Below are 25,899 nucleotides of genomic sequence, written 5' to 3'. Positions count from 1 at the left end.
ACATTCCTCACTCCTCATTGGTCAATCATACCCAATCAATGTTGCACTCCAGTGCTTCGGCCCAAAACTGTTGAGTATTAATGGACAGGCTGTGCCCCCCGACTTCCGTCTCACAGCATTTCCCCATTCAAATTTGATTTAGACCTTTCGTAGTCCGTGTTTGCCCTTTAGCCAGTAATGTGTTGGCGCATTGTTCTTGGGCAGCACCAGCAGTGACCTATAGAAATTCTAAGAACTGCAAAGAACTGACCATAGCACAAAGAGTTTAAAGAACCAGCCGCCGTCATTCACATCTTCTCGCATCTTTTGTGTGGGATAATTACAGCTGGTGAGCCAGTGGCATCCACTTGTGGTCGGTCTCTGGCATGGACGTACTGGTACAAGTCGAAAAACCACACTTTTCAACACATTTATTCTCCATTTATTGTATTGTATTGATAAAAAGTAATTTTCACACACATTTACCTCAAACTTTGAGCCGAGTTGCAGATTAAAATGTGAATTGATTTCTTTGTGGACAGAACGAATATGCAATGTCGATTATTACTACTCGTATTTGCTCTCTCTCCCCACCTGGCCAACAGCCAACAGTTGGTGCAGAAAAGTGTTTTGTTAGTTTTGTTTTGTTTTTGCACAAATCGAGACAAATATTAAATACAATTCGATTGGTGCTTAGTGTGAACATCTATCTATGCAACAGACATTTGATTCAGATTCAATTATTATACATCGTCTTTGTTCCCTAACAGTGGCGTTTATGTACACACAGATTGACTTTGCTACGGAATAGAGAGACAGGTAAGGTACTGACGGGATAGTTGCTGGCCCACTGGGTGGGCCGATGTGTAAAGGTATCTAAGAGATTGGGGTTCGGCCTTGGAGACCTTCTACTACTCGTATATTGTACAGCTATTGGTCTAGGAACAATGGTCGGCTGAGATTGGGCGTTCTAGGTGAGAGTGTTTACTTTGTATCTATGGTAATGTGGACTCGAAAAATAGACAACATTTAGCTCTATAGATGCAGATAAAAGCCCCGCAAAATCGCATCAAATCGGTCGCTTCGCTCCAAGTGTCCAGCATCAAAACTTGTTCCAAAAATACCCGAAATCCATGGGTTCCGGCTTGCCAATAAAAACTCTTACAAATTCCTTACATTTCTATCATAAGCGGCATTCCACTCCTATTTATCGAGGAGGCAGGAGGCCCTCCAATGTGACCCACGGATGTGCCCCCTAGCAGGACAGCTCCGTGGATCGTCGAGCCGCCTCGCTCTGCGCACAGTATTCGTTGTCCTTTGGCTCCCTGCCCGTGATGTCCACCAGCGAGTTGGGATCCATGTTGGAGAGCTTGTCCAAATAGTCGTCATTGACGAAGTTCTGCTGCAGCTTGCTCACCAATTTCCTGAGGCGCTGGGCATCCAGCGAGGGTCGCCGCAAATTCGCATTGTAGTCGCTCGGCTGCGAACAGGGGCAGGAAGAGGGCATGGGAAGAGGGTGTTAGAAATGGTTACGGGGTATCAAGGGCGTTAAGGCGTCAACTCACATCTCGCCACTGTTCGCCCGGAAAGACTGCAATCAGCTCGGCATTCGGCTCCAAGGTGCTGAAGTACTCCTCGTCATCCACTTCGGTGCCATCGCAGTCCAAATGTATCGCCGGTTCAGCGCGCTGGAACTTTTCTGCCACCTTGAGGCGCATCTCTGCGAGTGTGGTGGCCACCACAGCTTTGCGTATGTTGCGTGTGATGTCCTTGATCTGCAGAAATAAAACACAATGAGTTGTTACACATAATTCCCGGCAGAACATAGCAACGCCACGACAATCGTAATTAATTATAATTTATTTCGTTTGCCAAACAGCGCCCCAAACATAATTATATTTAATTCACCAGATTCTCACTCCCCTTAAGCTCCCAAGAAAAACAATAGAAAACCAATGAAGCGGCAGTGATAAGGAGACAAAGGGGAGAGGCAATGGATAATGGAAATGAATGGTACAATTATTGTTGATAGAGATGCCGGAGGCGGTCAAGCAATCAATTTATAACGACTCTTTGCCACAGCACAACAAAGCAACAAAGTACCTGGAACAATGGCAAGGTGGAGGGGGCCAGAGGTAAGAGTATTCGTTGCTTGTACTCTCTTTTTTTCGGGCCTAAAAGATTGCTACTGAAATATTTAGAGCGCAAGGCTGAAAGTAAAAGCATGGAATGGAAGGATGGAAGGGTCAAGCGAAAGGCAAACGGAAAAAGGAAAAACAAAAACAGAAACGGAAAGCAAAATGTCAAAACGAGCCCAGAGCAATCAAAACGGAGCAAACGTAGACCCTTCCCAAAGGGCTGTGCCAATTGCCAAAGGGTTTCGGCTCTTTCTACGCTGATGGATCTGCAGGTGTCGACTGCTGACAGCCAACTGTCAGGCGGTTTGTGGCCATTTAATCGCAATGCTCCGACCAAGACACAGTCCGCACGCTGACTTCTATTTGCCGACATCTTAATCGATGGCACTGACTCGGTTGGCATCCATCAATGCCCCAGCCACTTTGACTCGTAAACCAATTATACGATGCTTGGAGAAATGGCCAACAACTTTTCGGGTCTGGGCAGAGTCTCGACGTCTGCTAGTCTGGCTGTCTGGCCGACAACAATGAAATTGTATCATACGTTGCGTCTCGGGCGAATTCCAATTGATGCCAGTCACGGAGCGACTGAACATTTTCAACTGGTTTGTGGGCTGGACAAAGGAGTTGCCATTGAATCCATTGAGTGTATTGAAAAGGGCAAGGGTACAAGCTGAGGCAGTCAGAGTCTGGCCTGCGGTTTTCTTTGCCCTTTATACATCTTTCGACTTGGCTTTCTCCTTTCATGAGGTCTTTATAACTTGGGCAGCTGCCGTTGTACGGTCTCCTAGCTGATGGGAACAATGTGTTTTCCATCGAACCCTTCCACTGCCTTTCACCATTGTGCAGGGGAAGGCTCAAGTGGCCATGCTGATTGGTTTCATCATCCAGATCGTCACAATTGCTCCACTTGGTGACCCGATCTGGAGGGCACTCTCGTGACAGGTGCACCAATATTTAACCCAGAACCACCGTCGGGACTCGCATTTCTGTTTGCCTGCCACTGTCAATATTGTCCCTGTAAATTTGTAGTTTGTATGGCCTGAAGCGGCGGCACGGACAATGGGCAGAGATGCCAATGCAGTCATGAATTCGACATGAGTTGCGCCACAAGAGAACGAGACAACATTTATGTGTGTGTTTGTCTGCCTGTGTCGGAGTGTATGCAGTTCCCTACTCTGCTCTGCAAATACTACCAGCACTTACAGACCACACAAATTGTGGGCAATTAGGAGCTGCGCTCTAAATACACATAAGCCGATAGCGAGACGAGAATGCCTCATCCGAAGGTTACATTCTGGGAAACATTTTCTTCCTTTTCGATGCACCTTTTCTTGGTGTCCAATGTTGCCATGATTGCCATAGAAATAATATTGAAAACTTTACATGATTCAGGGGAAATGCTTCCCACTTTTACATAGGCTTCGCCACAGGTCGTGGGCGGAGGCAATTTGCATGCTTGTCGACACATTTACAAGCCCATTCGCATTACTAACAGGGACGTCTCTCTTGTTAGGGCCGACTGGGGCAGATACGGGGGCGCAGTTTGCATTGCACGCTTGCCCGGACATGAATAATATTCGCATATTTGTTTTAATGGGCAACGTTGCGTATACGCATTGTGCGGGCGAGGCTTCTTTCTCCCTTGACGTCTTCTTTTCTAAATGCCGTTTGCTGTTCTCTGTTGACTGCTGGCTGCTTGTTTGTTTTTTGATGTTTTGCATCGCTTCTGTGGGGCTCCATCCTTGGGTAATTTAATTCCCGCCATGACGCGGCTGCTTTTCCTTCCGATTTACGCTTTTAAGCGGATTGGGTATGGTAGGTGTGTCTGTGTGAATCCATTTGGTGAGGGACTGCAACATGGAAATCGCATTTGCGTTTCAGGGACTATGCGTGGAGCGAATGACGACAGAGCACGTTAGTACAATGTCATTCCCTGGGGAGTTTTACAGAAGACAAATTCGATTTTCTGTGCGTGTTTTCCAGCATGAGCAAAAAGAGTACCTTGAATTCCTAGCTGTTCTGTCCTAAACGGATATGTGCTCTTTGCAGCTATAAAGAGAAAAAACTGTAGAGCAAACCCTTTCGAGCTGAGCTCAATGTATGTCGAAACTTGACATTCGTCCAACTCAATTATTCCTATTCATTCCCATGCAGCTTGTATTCATTTACCAGCAAGTAGATTTCATATTCCATCTGTTGAATTCCTTGAAAGCCCTTCAAATTTCATGAGCATCACCCCCCGACACACCTACTGACTCGAAGGTGAGTGATGGATGGGAATGAGGTTGTGTAGGAAGACCCCGAGGGGGCGGCTAATTAATTAGCTAAAATATCCATGAATTACTCATTGGCTCTTCCATCCATCAGTTTTGTCCGCTCAACTGTGCCTGACTCTAACAAATTCCACAACATTCTGGCCATGGCAAGCTGTCAATTAATTGCTACTTCTGCTACTGCTGCTCCTGCCTCTGTCTGTCTGGCAAATTTACAGCCACTTGGCGGCCCTGGGCAGAGCTTATCTTCTATGCAGCCAGCCCAGCCCGCTGATCTTTTGGGTATATCGCATTGTTATGGCGGCGGTCTCCTTAATGCCTTTAGCACACAATAAATCGATGAGGGCAGAGCTCCTTAAGAGAGGAGCAATACAGTCGGCCCTCAGCCCGATGATGCGTGGCCAAGTGCCAGACGCCTCGTTATCGTCTCACGGACGGGCGCAGACGAGACGGCTTATTGGATTCGTTGGCTGGTTGGCTGGTTGGTTCGTTGGTCGATTGCAGGAGCCAGAATCGAGTGACGATATTGGCGCCCGCATGCTTCTCCCACCTTTTGTGCTTCCGCTGCTTCTGCTGCTTCTCCTCTTGATATTTTATCTAGCTGAACAGTTTCAACATTTTAATTAATTTTCAATTCTTGGCCATCTACAAAATTGGCTTTCCTTTGCCCACATTGTGGTCAAATTCCATTATTTCTACTGCCACAAAAACCGAAAAAAAGAAAGAATACAAAGAACAAGAAATAATAATGAAATATTATTTATACTATATACAAAAGTCTCTCTTTCCGTGCTGGGAATTAGCGCTTTTTCCGCTCTTTCCGGCTCTGCCAAAAACTTGAAAAGTTAACCAAACGCTTCAGCAACGGCGGCAATAGAAGCACCAATGTCGACGCCCCTCCACCTCCGCATGGATGGCTCTGAAGTGGCACGGTCAACATTTTTGGACCCATGGACTCTTCAGAACTTTTCGCGCTGGGCAGGGCGAAAATCACTTAACAATATTCTGGCCCAGCGAGCAAAAAGCATGGCGAATGAAGGGCCGGCCTAACGCGCACAAAGGATATTATTCGGATACGGCGGCACGAGTGCTGTACCCACCTTAAAGGGCTTGCTGTTGTCCAGTTGGGCGAAATCCTCCTCGGACATGGTGGGCGGCGGTGTGGGCGTGCTACTGTGGGGAGAGGGCCAGATCTAGTGTGATACTGTCCGCGGCATCATCCGCCTCGGCATCCACGTCAATGTCATCGCCATCCGCGTCCAGTTCTTCGGTGCGAGTCAATGTCCGCTGTCTGGATGGTGGGGCAGATCCAGCATCAGGTCTAGCTCCTGCAAGTGCTTCAGGTACGTTAGTAGTTTCTGTTCCTGTTGCCTCTGCATCTGCCATTCCTGCGGCACTTTTTCCGTCTGTTGTTGCATTCATTTCTCTCGGCCCCCTTTTTTTTCGTCTCAAAAGTTTTTGAGTCTGGCACACGCGATTTCTGGCAAAGAAATGAATGGAACCATTAATTGAAGTATCTTGCACGCTGGCCATTTTGTAAGGGCTCCTATGAGTGGGAATCCTTTACATCCTGCATCCTGGGAAACGGTTTCGAAACAAAAAATAATATTTTCTCCCAGCTGTGTAAGTTTTTACCAAATGTTTTACGAACTTTGGCCAAGGCGAACTTTTGCCTTGGCAAAATGTATTAAAATGTTTTTAGTTTGTTTAAATGTTTTAGCAACTTTTCGACTTTGTCTTGAACGTTGTTTTTATCATGTATATTAATTAATTTAAACGAAATTAAGTCAGCAAATTTGCAATTAATTTGGAAGCACTTTTTGTGTTGTTTGCTTGGGGGATTTTTGTTTACATTTTAAATGAATTTTTCCTGGGGAAACTCCTCACATTGTTTTCTTTTGTTTTTAATATATTTTTCACCAATTTGTTGCCGATTAAATTACGATACGCGAGACGCCGCCGGAGTTCGAGTTGCGACACTTTCCGACAGCCAAGTGCAACAAAAGCCGGCAGAGCTTGGAATAAATTGCCAGACATCCGACCGCCCTGTATTTAAACAAGCCAGGAGGACATCGCTCGGCAATAGCGTCGGCCTTTGCAAACACAAAACACCCGCAAAGCAAAGCCACGCAAACACAACAAAGAAGTCCCAGCACGGAGCTTTTGTATGAGAGAGCGCGAGAGCGAGCGCTAACAGAGGACTGTTAAGGCGCTGTTAGCTTGGGGGCTGAATGTTAACGGGCGTGACTGGGACGCAGACACGACGCCCATCAAAAGTCTGGCCGGGACGGGACTCTCTGGGACTCTATGACCTGTGAATGGGACAAAGTTTCTCGGTAGCAGGTGCCACAGCCAAGCAAATAGTTGCACTTGGCCGAACAACACCCGCATATATGTACATACAGCATGGAGGAAAATGTACATAAAGGCAGTAAATATAAATAATTTAGCATGAACTTTTTTGTGGCGTAAGGGCAAACTTTGCAAACGCAATAAAATAAAGTTCGCATAGCAGTTTTGGGGCCAAAACTCCTATAAATGCAAAGGGTCTGGAAGCCCGAAAAATGTCACTTGCCGGCATAATGAGATGGGGCGATGCCGAGATGCCGATGCCCTTTTGCCTTGGTGCATAATTAAGCCATAGAGAAGAACACAGAGGAAGAGAGCTTGTGGTAAAAGTTTGAGTACAAAGGTGCTTCGGTTGAGGTTGAGAGACAAAGGACAAAGGACGATTTATCATACTTATTAGAGCCCACAACAGCAAACTGTCAATGGCATGGTGCAAATGCATGATATTCAAATTTATTGTTAAAAGCCAGACCACAAGGCTTCAAATTTACAACAGAGTTAAGCCTAAAATGCCGAAATATTGCACATGTACACTCGTAGGTTTAAACTTTAAAAGCCAAATGTATGTATGGAGCGGTTAAAATCATTGACAATCTGTCAACGCATTGCGGAAATGCTGCAGCTTGTTGGAGATGTGCACGTGATAATTTCCTGATTCGCATGCGATTTACCTCTGTCCTTGGTCAACGCATAGTCCTGGCCTTAAAGCAGGCAACACTCCATGCATATTTGAGCTGACTGACCGACCGCATCGCATCAGTGATTTTTGGTTACCATTTTGCACATTGGGCGGGCTGCTTGTTCGCCCCTTTGGGGCAATAATTTCCGCCTTCATTTCCCCTTTCGGTTGGGGGCCACATAATTTATGTGCCTCGCTCCGCTAATTGTGCATTGGGCCGTGGTGCGAGCAACTTTTCGCAGATGCAGCAGAAATCCACATCAATTTAAATGCATAACCCCCACATCTCCTACCCGAGCAGACGCTGAAACAAATTGAAATTTATGCGTCGCGTCAGCCAGGTTGGCTGCCCGGGGAAGTGCTGACAGGGTAAGGGGGCTGGGCTGCCAAAATCCTCTTCATCATCGAGCGGCGTGTTTCATTGCAGGCCATGACCTTCATTGTACCATTGTCCTCGTCTGCAGTCTGTCAGCCATTGGGCAGTTAGATTAATTAACTCACATGTCGCCACACCAAGCGAAGCATCAACAGCAGCAGCAGCAGCAGGAGGCGATGCCTTCAGAAAGGTCATACGCAACGCATGTGGCAAATGATTAATTGCCACAGCCGCAGGGTCTCTGGCTCGGCCATGGTCCGTGACTCTTTTCGGCTGCAGGCTCAACCTTTGATATTCTAAATGGTTATGGTTGTTGCACCTTGAATACCCTTGCAGCGGGTACGAGTATTATGATTGTTGGCTATATTTTTGTGCCGATTCGATGTCTCCTATGCAAAGTAGCCACTTGACTGCGATCCTGAAATGTGGCCCTGCCCGTTGTTCATGGGTACTCGACATTCGATCTTCTCCTCCTTCTGCTTGCTTCTGCGTCCCTCCTCATTTCGTTTTGTTTTTGCCTGTTTTGTTTGAACTTTGCGGAGCAGCACACGAGGATTCAGCCGGCATGGCATCCGGATGTTTAAATGCCAAATATTTGCTCCACTGGCAGTTGCCATTCTAAATGAATATCCAACGGAAAAGAGAGAAACAAATCGGAATTTCAATATGAGTGCAAGCTGAAAAAATTGCAAACATTTTAATTTAATTAAATTATAGGGGTCTACTATGTACATGCATATATGTAAGCCAAGCCGACAGTTGGGTTTGGCCGACAGCTCTTTGCGTGTACTCAAATGTGTAGCAAGCAATTAAAATTAATGGAACACATAATTGATTTGTATTTCGGCAGAGCGAGTGGGGAATGCTCTTTTATTTGTGTACAACGAAATGCATTTACACTTAATTCGCTTACGAAATTGGCTAAAAAGCAGTCCATGATGTAAATAAAGCGTTTGTTGGGTGAAGGTAAATCTAGATAAAGGTTGGACACTGATAAATGCGTATTTTTCGTGGATGTAATCTCCGAATAAAGCGTAATTTACACACCAGATAAGGCGTGACTAATTATACCCACTTGTGGCCATTTTGTGTTTGTCGCTTTTGCTAATGCCCAAACAAACAGATCAGTGTGCAGTCGAGGGTCCTCTCATACTGTGGACACTCTGTCGGAGGGTCCACACTGCTGATGTTGCTCGCCTTGAGGCAACCCACCAGGCAGGAGCCTGCCTCTGCCTCTGCCTCGGCCACGGAAATGTCCCCCTGAGTCGTGGCCACGGAGGTGTCTCCCTTCGATGTGGGCATCAGCATCAGCATCAGCATCGCCATTGCCAGCAATTGCATCAAGATAAACAAAACGGATAATTTCATATTTGTGTTTGCCAAAGTTTGTTAAATTTTCATTACTGAATTACTGACAGTTGGCTCACGGCTACGTCTTTGGGGCTTTCATTTCCATTTCCATCAGTAGCACACATACTTATGAACATATGTATGTACTATGTATGTACATTTGTGTGCTCAGATTTACCCTAATGACTTCCGAGAAAAGCCAAACACCCAAATGAGGCAGTCTGAGCAGCCGTTTGCCGCTGGCCGTGGCTCTGGTTGCACAATTATGAGCAACCTTCCACCACATACAGACCTCTACTTATCCACCCACAAACACACCAACACGCATAAACACACACACATAGAATGAAAAGCGCCGCGGGGCGTATTAGTAATGCCCATTGCGGCATCTATTAGAGAACTCCTTGTTTATGTGCACTACGAAAGCAACACTGAGAAAAGCAAACAGCCAGAGGCGGCTGCTGGTAACCCCCCTCAGCTCGTGACATTTATTTCGGGGAAATATGAGCGTGTAAGTGTGTGAGTCTGTGTGCAAAAGAAAAAAAAAGAAAAGGCAAGCAGCAGAGATTGTAGAATGCCCACGCTCCAACGGCTGGCGACTCGTTATCCCAGCAAATCCACACTCAATATGATGTTTACTCAACAGCGACCCCGCGCCCCCGCTGAGACTGCCACCGTCGGCGGATTTCTTGCCAGCTCGACGCTTGTCATTTGACCCTTGCATGGTGCGACTTCTAACGATGCTGCCGATGATGTCTGATTGTAAGTGGGATAAGGAGTTGGAACAACCAAATTGCTCTGCTTTCGCGCCCTTCACATTAATAAAGGATGCAAAATGGAACTTCAAAGTAAAAGGAAAAAACAAATTAAGAGCAACGCCCAGGGATGTCGACAAATTTCTGACACAGCCACGCCCATTGCCCATAAGACATATGTATTAATGTATGTAAATATGTAAAATGTAAAAAGTGAATTGCGAATTGCGAGTTTGGTTTAATTTGTAATATTTTTTGTAAAAAATTATAAACACATCAAAGCCTGTGCAGGTCTTGGAGGGAAGCCGGGCTAAAGTTATACTTTGATGATAAATATTAATTGTGCAAAGGACACAAAAACATAAATGTAATTCATTAGGTTTATGCCACGCCCACGCTGTGCCCACTGCTGTGAAGCGCAAGTTGTTGCTGTCGTCACGAATTTGGGTCATGCGGAGGGAAGGAGCCTTAAACTGTGTTAGTAGGCCATCCTGCGGCAGGGAGCCGGACCCGTGCTACATACGTCACAGCCTTGTGACGTCACAAAGCCAGCCGACTCCAAGTCGGAATCCAAACTAAAACAATTAACTCTATGCAGTAACGCAGCTCGCTCGCTCGCTCGCTCTCTGTCTGTGCTCGCTCTTTAGCCAGCGAAAGAGTAACGCAACGCAACAGCCAAACGCCCTGTTGTGCACGGTGTATCCTATGTTGCGCATACGCACCGACATCTAGCTAGTTATTTTCAGTTCACTCAACTCTTATTAATTGTTCAATTATTTATTCGTTCGTGTATATAGTTTACATCATTCGTTTCACTTTTGCTAAAGTTAATAATTGTTTTGTTTCCATTCGGATCTCCCTTATTGCTTATTCAAATTGTAGACAGTTTTCTTGGTTGGGTTTTATATTTGGTGTTTTTGTTTGTTTGTTTGTTTGTCGTGCAATTGCATGTCGCGTTTATTGTTTACTGTTTAAATTGCTAATGTTAATGTTTGTCGTTGCTTAAATTCATGTGGCATTAGAACCAGGGGGTGTCTTTGGGGTGCCTTCTTCCATCCTAACATCCAAACATCGAACCATCCAACCACCCAAATCTATTAAGATTATTACACATAAATACAGTCAGTCTCAATTGGCCTTTAACGAATGACATTCCTAATGGCATCAGTGTAAAAACAATTTTTGATGTGCGTCTCGTCTCGTCTCATCTCATTTGCATAACTCGATTAAATACAATTAACTACGAGCAAACTCTCCAAAGTAGGCGAAAATCAACAATTTCCATACCCAAAATCAACGAAACTCTCCTCGGGGCACAGTCCCTTGCATATTTATCTAGATTTATCTTGTGGTTCTCTATATTCCATTGTAATATCTAATTCTCTACGTGTTGTTTTTTGCGCTTGATTATTCTTCTGGGTTTAATGGGGTTTGCACTGACCTGACTGACCTGATGGCTAAATAGACTCTTCAAAGCTGTGTGGCTTCTCTTCCTGCTCCTAATCCTCCTTCCTGTATGTATGTTTGTGTGTGTTTAATACTAATACAAGTGTATTTTGCCGTTAACTTTCATTTACTCTTAGATCCTATGAAGCTTTCTCTGTGATTTTTCGATTGATTTTGTCTTCGTTTCGTTTGAATTTGTTCTCAGTTGCCGCAGCCGCTAATTACAAGCTACAACTGTACTTTATATGTATGTTTACCCAATGTTGCAGGACTGATGTCTCCGTAAGCGCTTCTTCAGTTCATTCGCTGATTTGCATCTCCGTTGTTGTTGTTTTGTTCGCCAAGTTCTTGGTTCTTAGTCTACTCCTCGACCGACAGATTTTCACCTGAGGCTGCCCAGAATGGGCAGTCAGATGTCGCCGCCGGCATTCCCGTTCGCATTGGCATTGGCCTCATTGGCCGCCGCCTCCACCGAGGAGATTGCACCGTTGCCAGTGGCCATGCAGGTGCTGATGGCCTCGCCCACGGTTATAGTTATCGTCGTGTTTTGATTGTCGCACTGCACCACCTCAATGGTGCGCGTGTTGCTGGTCGTTGTGGCCGTCACCTGTCCGCTCTCCGCCTCGTTCAGCTGCCGCCCGATCTCGCGATCAATGGCCTCGGCATCCTCCGGATAGCGTTCCGAGCAAAAGATGGCTCCGGCCTTGAGCAGCTTCAGCAAATTGAGACGATCCTCAGCATTGCGCTTGGCACACAGCGGCCTGGCGGCAATAATAACAAAGATTAAAAATGGATTGGACTATAGTCGTGTGTTTTCGTGTGTTATACCAACCTGCCCGCATCTTTTAGCTGCTCCATAAACTCTTTGCCTGTGATGTCCACCAATGAGTTGGGATCCATGTTGGATAGCGAGTCCAGGTCCGCATCGTTCATCACGGACACGTTGCACAGATTGTTCTGTAGTTGTCCGACCAGCTGCCGTATGCGTGCTGCCGAGTCAGAGTTGTTGGCATCGGTGGTGTCGCCGCCTCCGTCACACCGTCCACCGCCTACTCTTCCACCTCCTCCTCCTCCTTCTGGAGAGATGTCGCCATTGCCAGTCACGCTCTCATTGCCATGCGGCGTGGTTATGGTCACGTAGTGCGTGGGCTGTAAACGGACAACAAAGGATATAATTAAACAGCTCTTCTTCCATCACAAAACTCAATTTGTGGACCGTAAAGACGCAACGAGTGTAAAGCAATTAAGATGTAAAGGAATTATCCAATTAGGACACTCACATCGATCCAATGCTCGCCGGGGAAGACAGCCACCAGCTCCGTGTTCTCGTCCAGCGTGCGAAAGTATTCCTCGTCGTCGATCTCGGTGCCATCCGAGTCCAGGTGGATGGTGGGCGCTTCTTGGTCACACTTGCCGAACTTCTCCGCCACCTTATCCCGTATCTCCTCCAGGCTGGCGGCGCACACGGCCTTCTTAATGTTTCGCGTTACGTCCTTGACCTGGCCACCACCCCCACAAGGCAGTAAACAAACAGTAAACAGTGAACAGAAGAAGGCCGCAACGAAATTGTAATGGAAAAATGAGAAGATGGAAAAGGAAAAGAGAATAAGTGCATGTTTTTACAGGTACATATGGCCATAATGAATAATTAATTGATGCCAGCCGAAGAAACTGATGTATCCCGCCATACGACCAGAGCCCAATGGTAATATTTAATAGGGTCCAAGGCACTAGACAACACCCAAACAAAAAAGATACATAAAGAACCAAACAGAAATGGACGGAATGACTACTCCTACATAAATTTCCGGTATCTGGAAGCGGGGTGCTAAAAAAATGTCAACTATTAAGTGCTTTTCAATCGGCAGGCAATCGGCTTTCAGTAAATTGCTTTTCTCCATCCTATCGCAAAAGGTACTCCCCAGAGAAGAGGTTGGGGACACTTTTTACCCGCCAATGACAAGAATTAATCGTAAATTACTCCAATCACTTGCACATAAACAATAATGCCCCCCGGGGCTGAGTAATCTGCCTCCTCCATCATCCTCCATCTGCCTTGCAAAAAAAAGAAGGGCTTGAATAAATAAGCAAGATATGGCGAACATGCCAAACGCCTTCCGCCAGGCAGGTCCATTTGCTCTAATTGAGACTTATGGCATGGGCGAGAAAGAGCTGTATAGAACTTTGACATCCGACAGGATAAGCGGAAATTCGGAGCTCAGCTGTAGTTCCGGATGGATGTGGGGGGTTTGACATGCACTTCTCTCGGGCTGCGGCACAAATATTTACCCGTTTATGCTACACCTCCTCTTGTGCCTCTGCCGGCACTGCCATTATCTTTTCTGACAAGTAATGCCTGTCAGCAGTTTGCCGTTGCATGCTGCATGCTGCATGCTTCATGCTGTATGCTTAGGCGGTGGAGACTGAGACGAGCGCCAAATGCCAGAAGCGGGTGCTCGCGCAAGGACAACATGCCTCCACGAGGCTACATTAAACTTGCATGCACCTTAAATGCTGCCTCAGCGCAAAGGTTAAACGAAACATAAATTAGAGCCGGCCTGGCCTGGCCCACCGAACAGATCTGAGAAATTTATCGTCCAAAAAACGTTGAGGAACGTGCAGGTCCTTCCTTGAAGCCTTCATAAATAATAGAGCAATGCCATTGCCAAATGAAACTTTTTATTTGAATACACATTCACCCATTTCTTCGGCCATCCGCCATTAAATTCCCGCTTTAAACGGGCCAACTTTTCCACATCGCCAGTCTCATCATAACTGCGCGACTGAAAACTTTGTTATATTCAAAACTTTCCCGAATCCCACACCCGAAGAGGATACATTTCAAAGATATGTGTGGATGGGTGTGCTCTTTCAGAAGCAAAAATATACTTGAGTTGTTTGTTTGGAAATGAAACTTGTGAGAAGTTAAGGGCAGGAGTATATATGATTTTTCTCATTGTGAGTGTTGGAAATTTAATTAAAATTTGTATCAGCACACACTGTATGGTTTTCAACGAAGTTTGAACAGAAAAACAAGCAATTAACGCGGGAATTTCTATCCATAAAAATTGCTACACGAAACATTTGTGGTAGTTGCCAAACAAATTTATTTAAATTCTGAATGTGGCGTTTGGCCTGATTGCACTTCAGTCACAACCAGCTCAAGCTGTTCAATTATTGGGGGCCCACATTAAGGGAGACCTGTCGCCTCCATGTCTGGGACTCTGTGGCAGGGCAGAGCCTTGCCATTCATCTGCATTTTGGACCCGATCCACAAGTCGCCTTTTAAATATTTTATGAGCCGGGGCCCGGGGGAAATTAGGAGATAGCTCAGCCTTAAATTGCTTTCCAACTATGACATGACATGGAATTATGTAAATTGTTTATTAATTATTTAAGCCTTAGCGGGTGGGGTGTGTTGAATGGGCGTGGCCCTGTGCTAATTACAGAGTCATGTCGGGATGAAAAGTTTCCCATTTTAATGGCATTTTTATGGCTGTCTGGGCATGTGACAGGGCTGTTAAGCCGATTTGAGTTTGGCGGTTTTCGAATTAATTATTTTCATTGGATCCGAACTGACAGGAATGGTATCCGATTCCATTCTCCTGGTGGTACGGCCTCAAAGAAAGACTCTCACTGTCTCTGCTTCTGGCAGAAATTAAAATTGGGTTTCGACTTTTTGGTTTTTCTGGTTTCGTTTGCCTTGCACGCCGAATGTTCTGCGTGCGGTTTTAACCAGCTTGAAGATGCAGAGGGAGCTGCGGAGGTAGGGACTGAGCTCTTTAAACAGCAGATAAACAAATTAGTTGGGAACAAAGGGACCCCCTCAGACGGGTGGCAAACACAAACAATTCCACAAACAAAGCCAAAGCAAAGGCAAAACAAAACACAGGGGCGAGAGCTGGTGTCAAGTTTCTGCTTTTGAAAGAGAGCCATTACTGTGCTTTCGACTCTCTTTAAGCTTTTACTCTCTCTTGCATTGCTGACTTTGCTTACAGCCAGAGCATGTTTCACCCAGTTTCCATAAAAAGGAACCAAAAAAAAACGCAGCGCAGCACGCGGCCAACACAACAACAACAACGGTGCACAACGCCCAGAAAAGGGCATGGCCCTGTCGACGCTTTGTTTGACTCCTGGCCTTTGAATGATTATAAAAGTATAATGAACTCCTAGAACTCACTTTGAACGGCTTTTTCGAGCTGTTGCCCGAACTCGATGTTGTTTCCATGGCGTTGGGCATTGCTTTAATTCACTTATAAGATTTAATAATATTTAAATCTTTATATTATGCTCTCAACAAGCGTCTAGTATATTCTACACAGCAAACATTATTCACTAGTTCTGGATTTGTTTCCAACTGCTCAACACCGACACAAGCACACGAATGTTTGTCGTCTGAATTCTTTACAAGTTGCACGTGAAGGGAGAATTAGTTTATTTAGCTGAGTCTTTGGTGCGAGCTTTTGACTTCGACTCAGCTTCTGGCAACGCTGGCGCCTGCTTTTATAGCCCATCGCTGCGTGCAGTGAAGCTCTTTTAGCGGAAAAAAAGCTCAGAATTGATGCAGTACAAAACTGGCTTTTAAACACAGGCTTTAATAGGGAAGCCAAAGAACGTACAACGTACTCACCCCAATGTTTTGGTCTCAATATATGTCATAATTGCCTCCATTTTGACATATAGCTTTAAAATTTGTCTTTTTAATAAAAACTTTAATTGTATCCATGGAAAGCAATTGAGGAATCTAAGTTTTAGCCCCGCCTAATCGTCAGCACTAAAGAGCCAAAAGAGAGCATTGACATGCGGAGCTTACAAAAGAGTACAAAAAGTGAAAGAGAGAGACGGAAGGTGAGAGAGAGAAGCCATGTTACTATGTTATCAGCAGACCGCTGCTATCAGCAAAGGATGAAATTTCGGCTCGAATCTACTAGAATTAATGTTCATCGGCATTAAATGGGAATACAAAGCAAAGCTAATCCCTGCACTGATCCCAATTCCACTCAGCAGACATACTAAGAGGGAACAATCATGGGACAACCTTTTCTATAGTCATCCCCATCATTGACCATCCTTCGGACCTCACCCAACAGGACACTTAGACAGCACTTAACTTTCTGCACAAGTGGCCAACACCCATTTAAATCTATAACATCTACACACACCCATACACATACACAGACCCCTTGTTGCCGTGGAGCAAACAGCAAAATGTTTGACAAATAGCCAAAAGAAATGAAAGGAAAACCAAAGTGAAGCGAAACCGGAAGGTAGACCCAGATTGAGTTGAGTTGCGCTGTAGCCTGAATGGAAGGATTGGGATGGTATGGCATGAATGTGTGGGATGGGTGCTGGCGGTAGTGGCTGCCTTAAATTGTCATCATTGTGCGCCCCATTGCTACTGATGGCTGGCAGCTTGCCTCTTTTTGCTGGCCTGCCATTGCACTGCCTACAACACAGAAACTACAGCAACATCAGTAGCTGCAGCAACAACAGCATATGTGGCAGTCATTTTGAGAGGTGGATTGGGGGGCCCGGTAGCTGGCTTTGACTATTTTGAGCGCAAGTCACTTGAAAAGACGCACAAGGACATTGCCTTGTGTGGGTTCTATGTGCCGAGTCACGTGCCCCGGACAGTGCATTGACCACCAGAAGACGTTGACACTGGCTCCTATCTGAGTTGAGGCTTTCATTCACACTCAGGTGAGGTGACACAAAAGAAGTCGGATAAATCATTGTATAACGAAACATAGAAGCCCCTTAAACGTAGCTCAATTGAACGCTTCAGAAGGGGTAAACGAACCTTAACAACGACACCCCAAATTAATTATCAATTAAAGAAGCCCTCAAAAGGGATAACAGAAGCAATTAAATGCAGCTAAGCTGATGTTAGTTACCAGCTTTGCCAAGCAAAAGGACTCTTAGCTGGAGGAGGACAGGACCTTCATGAATATGTAAATTTGTACGCAAATGGGAAAGCAAAGCAACGAAAGGGAACCGCCTGGGGGCAGTCCACAAGGACATAACATTTTATCAAACTTGGATTGTGTAGAGAGGGCAAACACTGCACTATGGCAGATTACAAAAAGGAAAACAAATTATTTTGAAATTCAGGGTACATTTTTCCCTCTTGGATCTACTTGGGCACCACATTCATGCTGGTCAACTTCTGGAATAGCAGCTTTACGGATATCGTGGACGCGTAAGCCGACGACTGGCCGAGGTGGCACCAGGAGCAGTAGGCCAGGCCGCAACACGTGCGACACACATCCACCTCAAAGGCGTCGGGCAAATCATAATCAGCATGCTGCCGCCGTACGAGATGAGACAGTCGCGCTCCATTTCGCCTAGCCGGCGGCCGTCTCCCTAATCCGGACCTCACTGGCACCCCGCTCTTAAGCTTCTGATAGTAGACCGAACCGGAGTAGGTGAACGAATGCAGGGGAGTTTCAGTAATCGCCGAGTAAAGGAACTCTTTGCCCATGTACATATGTACATATGTATGTACATATGTATGTACATATGTATGTATTTGGAACCGTGGCGCTCCAGTTCCGACTGCATGTCGGCCGCGCTTAAGATATAGCGCATATTGCAATTTTACCTAGCGCAATGGGATTTTGATGAGGAAGTCTTCGTCCGAGTTGGCAGAGACCATCGCCTATCCTTAGATCCCCATCTATGTGATTTACTGCTAAAATGCCTTCCAGGTATGCAAAAACTACCCCCCCCTGAACGATTTTTTTGAAAATAATAATAATATAATAATAGAAAAACAATTTTGAACTCAAAAAGTTGTTTGTGACGTAGCTAGACCACCTGAAAAACATACGTCATGCAGTAGTTTTTCGAAAAATTTCGAGGTTTTTCATTGGTTGAAAGTGGAAAAATATTAAAAGTATTTATTTTTGAGTATTTATTTCAAATGGTATTTCTTTATTGAAAAGGGTTACAATTAAAATACTAGAAAATACTACATACAAAAATAAGCAAATTGTGTGACCGAACTTATCGGGATATCGGTATTTTTGAGATCTCATTAGTGTTGATTAACGTTGCATGTCAGAAATAAAATTTGGTTATTAAATTTATTAAAGTTATTAAATTAACTAATTTTAGCTGCATGTATCAACGTTTTGGTGTACGGCTTGTCATTCTTCAGCATGCACCTGAAATTGACTTACACAGTGTACTTTGGACACCAGTGACAACTCTGCTACATTAAAATTTCAATTCACAGCGGTTTGCCAGCGTCTCCCTTAATTCCGCAATTAAATTCGACCAGCAAAGCAATCAACAAATATGCTGTCAATCAACAAACCTTTTGAATTGTACTACTAGAAAGCGCATATTTCTCAAGTAAAGTGTTTAGCTTCGAACGAGTCCACGGTAGTCCTTCCCGTTTGGTGCAGTGCTGTTGTTGTTTTTGTTGCAGTCGCCCTGTATACGCCCTCGCGTATCGTGTAAGTGGATCAAACAATGGACGTGGACTACGCAAACATCAATGGAACCAGCGACCGCGAACTGGCGACACGCATGCGCAGCTGCAATTACGAAAAGTACAAATCTCTGGTGCGCATGCACCTCTCCTTCGAGCTGGAGCTAAACACCGACGAGTAAGTTGCCACAAGCGACGTTCCCCTCCCACCAAAGTCTAGTGCTAACCACTTGAATGTGCTGCAGGTTCGACTTGCCGTGCCACGAAATCGTCTACGAAGACAAGGGTAAGCTGAAAAAGTGGAATCGCTTGTCAAAGAAGAATCGCGGTCCTGCCTCAGGTTGCACGGCTGCGGCAGGAAGTAAGTCGGCGGGCAACAGTCCCACGGAAACGCTGCAGCAGCAAATCGATGCAGGATTCCTGATGCATCTGGGGGAGCTAAAAGATTTTCTCATGCTAAACAAGAGTAAGTGGCGGGGAGGATAACAGAGAGAATGTTAATTCTATGGCTTGTTCACAGATCTCACCCAGGAGGGACTGTTCCGCAAGACAGGAGCCGTCTCTAGGCAGAACGAGCTGAGGATGCACATCCAACACGACCTGCCACTGGATTTGGAGTTGACAGGATTCTCGGCCCACGACTGTGCGACCGTTTTCAAGAGCTTCCTGGCCGAGTTGCCGGAGCCCTTGCTTACTGACGCCCTCTATCCAGCACATTTGCAGATAGCGCCGCTATGCCAGTCACTGATCGGTGGTCAGATGGCGGCTACCGCAGAGCGTCAGCAGCATATCCTCAACTCGGTGCAGCTGCTCCTTCTCCTGCTGCCCGAAGAGCATCGCGAGCTGCTGCATCACATTATTGAAATGCTCCATGCGGTGGCCGAACGCGAGGCGATCAACAAGATGTCCGCAGAGAATCTGGCTACCTTGTTTACGCCGCACCTCATCTGCCCCAGGCAACTGCCGCCTGAAGTGCTCCACTACACCGCGAAAAATATGTCCAGCATTGTGTCTTACATGATTCGGCAGGGCCTGGAGATCTTCGAGGTGCCCGGCAAGCTGGCCACCGACATTCGGGTGTACTTTCTTGAGCGCAAACGCAAGAAAACCATGTCACCGGAGCAAACGCTCGACGAATCCATCTCGGACGTCTCGACGGTCAACACGATGTACACTTCTGTAGATCGTGCCGCCACTGCAGCGGCCAACAACAGCAACAACACGGACACTGAGCTGGCGCAGCTGTACGCTCACATTCAGAGCCTGCCGGAGTCCTCCAAGAAGCGTCGACTCATCAAGCAGTTCAACAAGCAAAACGGACAAGGTAGCTGCGCTTTGTCGCCTCCCCCCGCTCACTGTCCCCATTGATTCCAATCGCTCGTTTCAGGCACTCCGCTGCAGGTCGTCGTAATGAATCGTCTGAAGAACAACGAGGCCACTCGCAGTGCCAAGTCTTTGGGGGACTCGATCAAAAAGCACATCTTCCACAAGAGTCTCATGTCGCGTACACCCAAGAGAGCTCCGCCCAGCTTTAACACGGAGGTGAGGGTGAGTCGCTAGCCAAGAATTTATACCAATTTGCTGTGACTAACCGCATGTCTCCACATTGTGTCCTAGACGCCTAATCTGTCGCATGTGAAGCAGCCGAAACTGCGTGTGCTGTTCCAGAGTCCCACACCACCGACACCCACCTCATCGAAGGGTGCAAGCGCGACCGCCGCCACCTCCATTGCTACTAACCCCTTGCATCAGCTTCAGAAATCCATCTCATCCACATCGCTCAAAATCGAGACCTCGTCCTCGGACAGCAGCTCCAGCTGCAGCATCTCGGCTTCCGGCACTCGCCAGCAATCGAATCAGCTGCCTGGAGGCGTGTCTGCTGTCCAGGAGGAGGAGGAGCAGGACGAGATCGATGTCAGTTGCTGTGGGACGCCTCTGAAGATGATGTCAGCGGCGGCCAAGCAGCTGATCGACAAGAAGAGCGTGGCCTTCGACGAGTATCATCTGTACGAGATTGAAGAGTACTCGAATCCCTGCACACCCGTGCAGCAATCCACGCGCTACAAATCGGAGCCTAATCTATCAAGTATCCTGCCCCAGGTACCAGGAGAAGAGCTCAGCCATGGCGACGGAGCACTCACTCCCATTGTGGAGGTGTCCAGCTCAATGGCCGCCAGCTGCAGCAGCCACCACATGGGCAAGCTGATAACCCGCAAATTGATGAAGGGCGTGAGCATGGGCAATCTTAGATTCCCGTTCAGCACGCCGGAAACGACCAAACGACTGGTGCGCAGTGTATCGGCCACCCTGAGGCGGCGTCCCAGTGGCGATGAGGGCAAGCATTGCCCGTCGGCAGCAGATGCTCCACTTCTTGAGGATGTTGATGGTAGCGATGATGACGATGATGATGGGAATGGGGAAGATGACGATGACGATACACTGTCAGAGTCCAATGGCAGCTCCAATGAGTTGCCTGCCATGACCGTGGGCTACCAGCAGATCCTGCAGAGCAGCGTTTATCGCAACATGGATCTAATAACGAGCACACCAGCTCTCCACATGGGACGCCGTTCAATGTCGCCCATCACCAAATCGACGCAGCGCATGCCCAAGTCCATGCAGGTGGGTTACCATCAGATTCCCATTTAAAACTTTCATTTTGATGCCTGATTTCATTGCAGGAATCTATTATGACGCCACGCTCCCGCAAGCCCGTAATGCTGCTCAACGCCTTGGGCGGCAACGGCGACAAGCAGCTTAACCTGAGCTTATCCGAGCAGGATGAACATGACTCGTTGGCCGGGACGCCCGTAAAGCAGCGCGAGCCACCCTCTCTTCATAGCGAGGACGCCACATCTCTTGGCGGCTATGCGGAGATATTGAGACATCAGCAGGGCCATGGCCTGCTCAGATCTAGACAGCGCACGTGCAGCAGCAGCAACAGCAACGAGGAGTCCAAGCCTCCGAACGCTCTGTCCAGTGATTTCAAGTGAGTCTCAAGAGTCGGATAGCAGATTCCGCATGGATCTCACATTCATATTTCATCTTTAGGGACTATCTGCTTACACGCAGCGTGCTGACTGCCAGCCCGGCGGACTTGTCGTTCGCCAGTCGCTCGGATGATTTCGGTGGAGCCAGCACCACCCAAGATATTGATGACTTTGATGAGGCCGAGCTGAGTCCCAGTTTGCTGTACTGCTTGGATGGCAATGAACCCGCTGCAATGGCCTCTCCCTTGGGCAATGCTAGCGCCACAAATGGGCGCAAACGATCGGCCGGCACACCCCTAAAGTGTCAACTGATTGCAGATGATGCGGAAAACAAGGAGAACATGAATGTTCTGGAGGAGCACGTGCGCACCAAAAAGCTGCTTATTACTTCTCCCGAGGAGTATCCAGGCGAAACAGCTTTGTAGCTTTAAATATTACATGTTTAGCTTTTACATAATCTAACGTTAAAACCGTTGTACGGTTTTAAAAAATCATATCTCATCAAAAATATTGCTAATCCGTGAAATTATTTGCGGTACGACACGTGTTCTCGCCTTAAGCTTAGAATATTATATAAGAATTGCATGCCACTCCGCAAAAACAAAAACCATAATATACAAAATAAATACATTCATATATACAGGGTAACATTTTGGTGGCAGTTCAATTTATTAGTTATAATAATTCATAATAAACATTTGAACTTGTACTCGTTGGACAGCACTGATTTTTCTTTCCACAGTACTTTACCCAACACTTATTGTCGTGTTAAACAGCTGACATTTGTTGATCAAAAACAAAAATTTATTTTGTTTGGAAAATTAAGTTTTACTAGAGATTAACTGCGTAAATAGCGACTAGTAACTCCAAAATGGGAACCTGGGTTCTGGAAGTCGCCAAGATGGGGATGTACATGGCATTCCCGGTGGCTCTGTTTCACATCTTCAACCAGCCGGAATATTTCGAGGAGTGGGTGACCAAAAAGAAGCGCGAACTGTATCCACCTGAGCACCTGAGCCATCGCGACGAGCTGCAGCGTGCCATAAGGGAGCATCACGAAAAGCATGATGCCAAAATGATGCGCGCCATGGAGGAGGCAGAGCGCAAGAACTAAAAACCCCTATGGTTCGTTTTACTCACTCATTGTTTCATTATATAACATAAATTCGATCATCCTGCAGCTATGGCATCTAAGTCCGGTTAAACTGAAACTGTAAACACTTTTGTATTGCATTTGTAATGCGACGTAATAAAGACTTGTATGTACTCCCAAAACAAACATCCATTCTGAGGACACGATGAGTGGCGCAGGCACTGGCACTGTCACCTGACTGTAAATTATCAGCACCTGGATTTGGTGTTCATTATCTAGCCAAAAACATCTCTAATGCATTACCACAAAACGAGGAACCAAACCACCGACTGCATATCGGATTTGCTCCCTTGGAATAGAGCACTTGAAATGGGCACTTTCAGACCAAATCAGACGATAGACGCTTATCAGCAGGCGAGCACCACGCTGCGCCCGCACTCCGCTGCCACCTGGTCTAGCTGAATGGGGGTCCACTGCCTTGGTGTTCCATGCGTGCACAGAAAATCCAATCCAAACGATCAACATCAATGAGGGCGCAACATTCCTGATAACTTGACCGACATGTGACCGTTGGCATACAAAATTTGTTACAGTTTTTGAAATGTTCCTACATGTGTTTTCGGCGTGATGCCTGATGCCTGGCGTTGATTTTTGTTAGTGGCCAGATTAGATGCACTCCAAGCGATTTACGCCCATTCAATTATTTTGGTGGGTAATTTTATTATCTACTTTCACACGAATAAATAAATAGAAAAGGCACCCGTAAATTAGGCTCAACGCCGAAGATGAAATACTCTTGTAGATGCATATTTACATTTAGTCCTACACATTTCCATCATGGGCTTCACACACTACACAACAAATCGCAGCTATACTTTTAAATGAAGGAATTTAATATATTTAAAACAACTAAAATACAATTTCGGAACGTAACAAACAGAAAAAAAGTTTCCCTTTGATGCAAGGGTAATCGGTAATCAGTGGCTCCAGATATGTACCTGGAGTGTCAGTGAACAGATTGTTGTAACGGCACTTCATTGCTCTCACACAGATGCTATAACAACAGATGAGTACGTGTGTGTGTGTGGTGTAGGTGCAGGTGGAGACAAGGCGCATGCATATCAGCAGCCATTTAATTAGCGGTTTCAGTTTCCAATTGGTTTTTGGGTACTATTTCACATCTCTACCTCTCCCTCTGCCACTGCCCGCCGGCGCTCTAAATCTCCATTATTGTAGTGTAGAATCTGATTTACGACTCTCTTCAACTTCGAGTGCTTCCCAATCTGCCAGCGGTGACGTCTCCAACCCCTGCGACATTTCGATCTACGCCAGCGTACGACGCTTTGGTTATCGCATGCAGGGGGAAATTTTTCAAGCCCAATAACGGTTAGCGTGTCCAATTCAGTTACATTTTTTCCATCACGGAGAACAGAACAGAAACATCATGTCGGGATCGGTACTGCCACAGTATATAGCCGGGCTGTCGGCCAGCTTTGGCGCCCTGTGTATGGGTGCCTCAATCGGCTGGTCCTCGCCGGTGGAGCAAATGATCACGGATGACTCGGACTACGGCTTTGACATATCCTCCAGTCAATTCGGCTGGATATCCGCACTGCTGACACTGGGCGCCACTGTCGTCTGCATACCCATCGGCTTCATGATCGATTGGATTGGCCGCAGGCCGACTATGCTGGCCCTGATTCCGCCCTACATGGTCGGCTGGGTTCTAATGCTGTTTGCCAATAACGTCACAATGCTGTACTTTGGACGCTTCATCCTGGGCATGTGCGGCGGTGCGTTCTGCGTGACTGCGCCCATGTACTGCACGGAGATCTCAACGACAGCATTGCGCGGCACGATTGGCAGTTTCTTCCAGCTGCTGATCGTCACCGGAATCTTCTATGGCTACGTGTTGGGCGCCTTTCTGCCGCTGACCACGATCAACATTCTGTGCTCCATTCTTCCGCTGATCTTTGCCGCAGTGCACTTCTTCATGCCTGAGTCACCCGTGTATCTGGCCAAGAAGGGTCGCAACGAGGACACCGCCAAAGCGCTCCAGTGGCTGCGCGGCAAGGATGCCGACATCAGCGATGAACTGAAGGAGATTCTCGATGAGTCGCAGAGACAGAATGATCAGCCCAAGATCAATTTTATGACTGCGCTACGACGTCCCGTCACCAGGAAAGGCCTGGGCATATCGGTTCTGCTGCAGATCTTCCAGCAGTGGACCGGCATCAACGCCATTCTCTTTTACTCGACATCCATATTCGAGGATGTGGGCGCTGGTCTAAGCGGCAGCATGTCCACCATCCTCATTGGCTTCACCCAAACGGCCACAACTGTGGTGGCAGTGGCTATCATTGACAAGGCCGGTCGCCGCATCCTCCTGCTGATCTCTGGCGTCTTCATGGCCATAACAACGTGTCTGATGGGCGTCTACTTCCAGATGAGTGAAAGCAATCCAGATTCGGTGATCGGCCTCGGCTGGCTGCCCATTGTCAGTATTTGCATCTTTATTGTGTTCTTCTCCATCGGATTTGGCCCCGTGCCCTGGCTGGTCATGGCCGAAGTGTTCTCGGAGGATATCAAGAGCTTGGGTGGTTCCATTGCCGGCACCAGCAACTGGCTCTCGGCGTTTATGGTCACATTACTGTTTCCCATCCTGAAGGATTCGATTGGGCCGGGTCCGACCTTTTGGATTTTCACTGTCATTGCCGTTCTGTCCTTCTTCTATGCACTGTTCTTTGTGCCCGAGACGAAGGGCAAGACGATATTAGAGATTCAGGATATGCTCGCAGGAGGAAAGATACAAAAGTCCGACAAGAACGAAACGTAGCGATAAAAATTAAAATTTACGGAAAAATTATTATTTCCCAGTTGTTTTATTTGATTTTTTTCCGCGGTTTCATATGGTTAGTGTTGGTCATTATATGTCAATTGAATCAGGGATGATATTCCCGTGCAAACGATAAGAAATCAACTCTGTTTTTTGTTCGACAGAAAATGCTGCGCATCTTAGTACTGGTCAAAACC

The 25,899-nt window shown here is 46.6% G+C and overlaps 5 protein-coding genes across 8 annotated transcripts; 3 read left to right on the top strand and 2 right to left on the bottom strand.

The window, feature by feature from the left end:
• Positions 1-410: 410 nt before the first annotated feature.
• LOC117892639 lies at positions 411-5,888 on the bottom strand. Its single transcript, XM_034798994.1, is given in 4 exon segments — positions 411-1,459; positions 1,545-1,754; positions 5,494-5,569; positions 5,571-5,888. Coding segments are annotated over 4 exon segments (756 nt in total). The 5' UTR covers positions 5,816-5,888; the 3' UTR covers positions 411-1,234.
• A 4,775-nt stretch (positions 5,889-10,663) lies between these two features.
• LOC117892638 (DNA fragmentation factor subunit alpha) lies at positions 10,664-15,824 on the bottom strand. Of its 2 annotated transcripts, XR_004648731.1 has the most exons (5): positions 15,529-15,824; positions 12,629-12,847; positions 12,181-12,497; positions 11,707-12,109; positions 10,664-11,671 (listed from the first exon to the last, which is right to left on the bottom strand). XR_004648731.1 is itself a non-coding variant. In XM_034798993.1 (4 exons), the coding sequence occupies exons 1-4, from the start codon at positions 15,586-15,588 to the stop codon at positions 11,758-11,760; spliced, it is 948 nt and encodes a 315-aa protein (XP_034654884.1). In that variant the 5' UTR covers positions 15,589-15,824; the 3' UTR covers positions 10,664-11,757. The 2 variants fall into 2 exon arrangements, 1 of the variants encoding a protein (XP_034654884.1); XM_034798993.1 differs by having other exon boundaries at positions 10,664-12,109.
• Positions 15,825-18,427: 2,603 nt separating this feature from the next.
• LOC117892636 lies at positions 18,428-22,411 on the top strand. Of its 3 annotated transcripts, XM_034798990.1 has the most exons (8): positions 18,428-18,704; positions 18,781-18,961; positions 19,029-19,249; positions 19,304-20,107; positions 20,171-20,331; positions 20,401-21,405; positions 21,465-21,772; positions 21,835-22,411. In XM_034798990.1, exons 2-8 carry the CDS (start codon positions 18,825-18,827, stop codon positions 22,196-22,198), a joined length of 3,000 nt encoding a protein of 999 aa, XP_034654881.1. In that variant the 5' UTR covers positions 18,428-18,704; positions 18,781-18,824; the 3' UTR covers positions 22,199-22,411. The 3 variants fall into 3 exon arrangements, with proteins under 3 accessions (XP_034654881.1, XP_034654882.1, XP_034654879.1); XM_034798991.1 differs by having other exon boundaries at positions 18,428-18,961; positions 20,171-20,325; XM_034798988.1 differs by having other exon boundaries at positions 18,428-18,961.
• Positions 22,412-22,545: 134 nt separating this feature from the next.
• On the top strand, positions 22,546-23,052 carry LOC117892640 (protein PET100 homolog, mitochondrial). Its single transcript, XM_034798995.1, has 2 exons — positions 22,546-22,898; positions 22,955-23,052. Exon 1 carries the CDS (start codon positions 22,645-22,647, stop codon positions 22,885-22,887), a length of 243 nt encoding a protein of 80 aa, XP_034654886.1. The 5' UTR covers positions 22,546-22,644; the 3' UTR covers positions 22,888-22,898; positions 22,955-23,052.
• Positions 23,053-24,268: 1,216 nt separating this feature from the next.
• On the top strand, positions 24,269-25,735 carry LOC117892637 (facilitated trehalose transporter Tret1-2 homolog). Its single transcript, XM_034798992.1, has one exon. It carries the CDS (start codon positions 24,311-24,313, stop codon positions 25,700-25,702), a length of 1,392 nt encoding a protein of 463 aa, XP_034654883.1. The 5' UTR covers positions 24,269-24,310; the 3' UTR covers positions 25,703-25,735.
• Positions 25,736-25,899: the final 164 nt, after the last annotated feature.

The sequence above is a fragment of the Drosophila subobscura genome, chromosome E (genome assembly GCF_008121235.1).
Source record: "Drosophila subobscura isolate 14011-0131.10 chromosome E, UCBerk_Dsub_1.0, whole genome shotgun sequence".
Classification (NCBI taxonomy): domain Eukaryota; kingdom Metazoa; phylum Arthropoda; class Insecta; order Diptera; family Drosophilidae; genus Drosophila; species Drosophila subobscura.
Note: the sequence above shows the minus strand (reverse complement) of the source record. Positions and strands in the feature narration are given on the sequence as shown.

Excerpts from the sequence above, each read along its gene's own strand:
- LOC117892636 (XM_034798990.1), top strand. The coding sequence starts at position 18,825 with ATGGACGTGGACTACGCAAACATCAATGGAACCAGCGACCGCGAACTG. Across the intron at positions 20,108-20,170 it reads CAACAAGCAAAACGGACAAG|GCACTCCGCTGCAGGTCGTC; the intron begins GTAGCTGCGCTT and ends CGCTCGTTTCAG. Across the intron at positions 21,773-21,834 it reads GCTCTGTCCAGTGATTTCAA|GGACTATCTGCTTACACGCA; the intron begins GTGAGTCTCAAG and ends TTTCATCTTTAG.
- LOC117892638 (XM_034798993.1), bottom strand. The coding sequence starts at position 15,588 with ATGCCCAACGCCATGGAAACAACATCGAGTTCGGGCAACAGCTCGAAA. Across the intron at positions 12,498-12,628 it reads CCGGCGAGCATTGGATCGAT|CCCACGCACTACGTGACCAT; the intron begins GTGAGTGTCCTA and ends GTCCGTTTACAG. Across the intron at positions 12,110-12,180 it reads CAGCTAAAAGATGCGGGCAG|GCCGCTGTGTGCCAAGCGCA; the intron begins GTTGGTATAACA and ends TATTGCCGCCAG.
- LOC117892637 (XM_034798992.1), top strand. The coding sequence starts at position 24,311 with ATGTCGGGATCGGTACTGCCACAGTATATAGCCGGGCTGTCGGCCAGC.
- LOC117892640 (XM_034798995.1), top strand. The coding sequence starts at position 22,645 with ATGGGAACCTGGGTTCTGGAAGTCGCCAAGATGGGGATGTACATGGCA.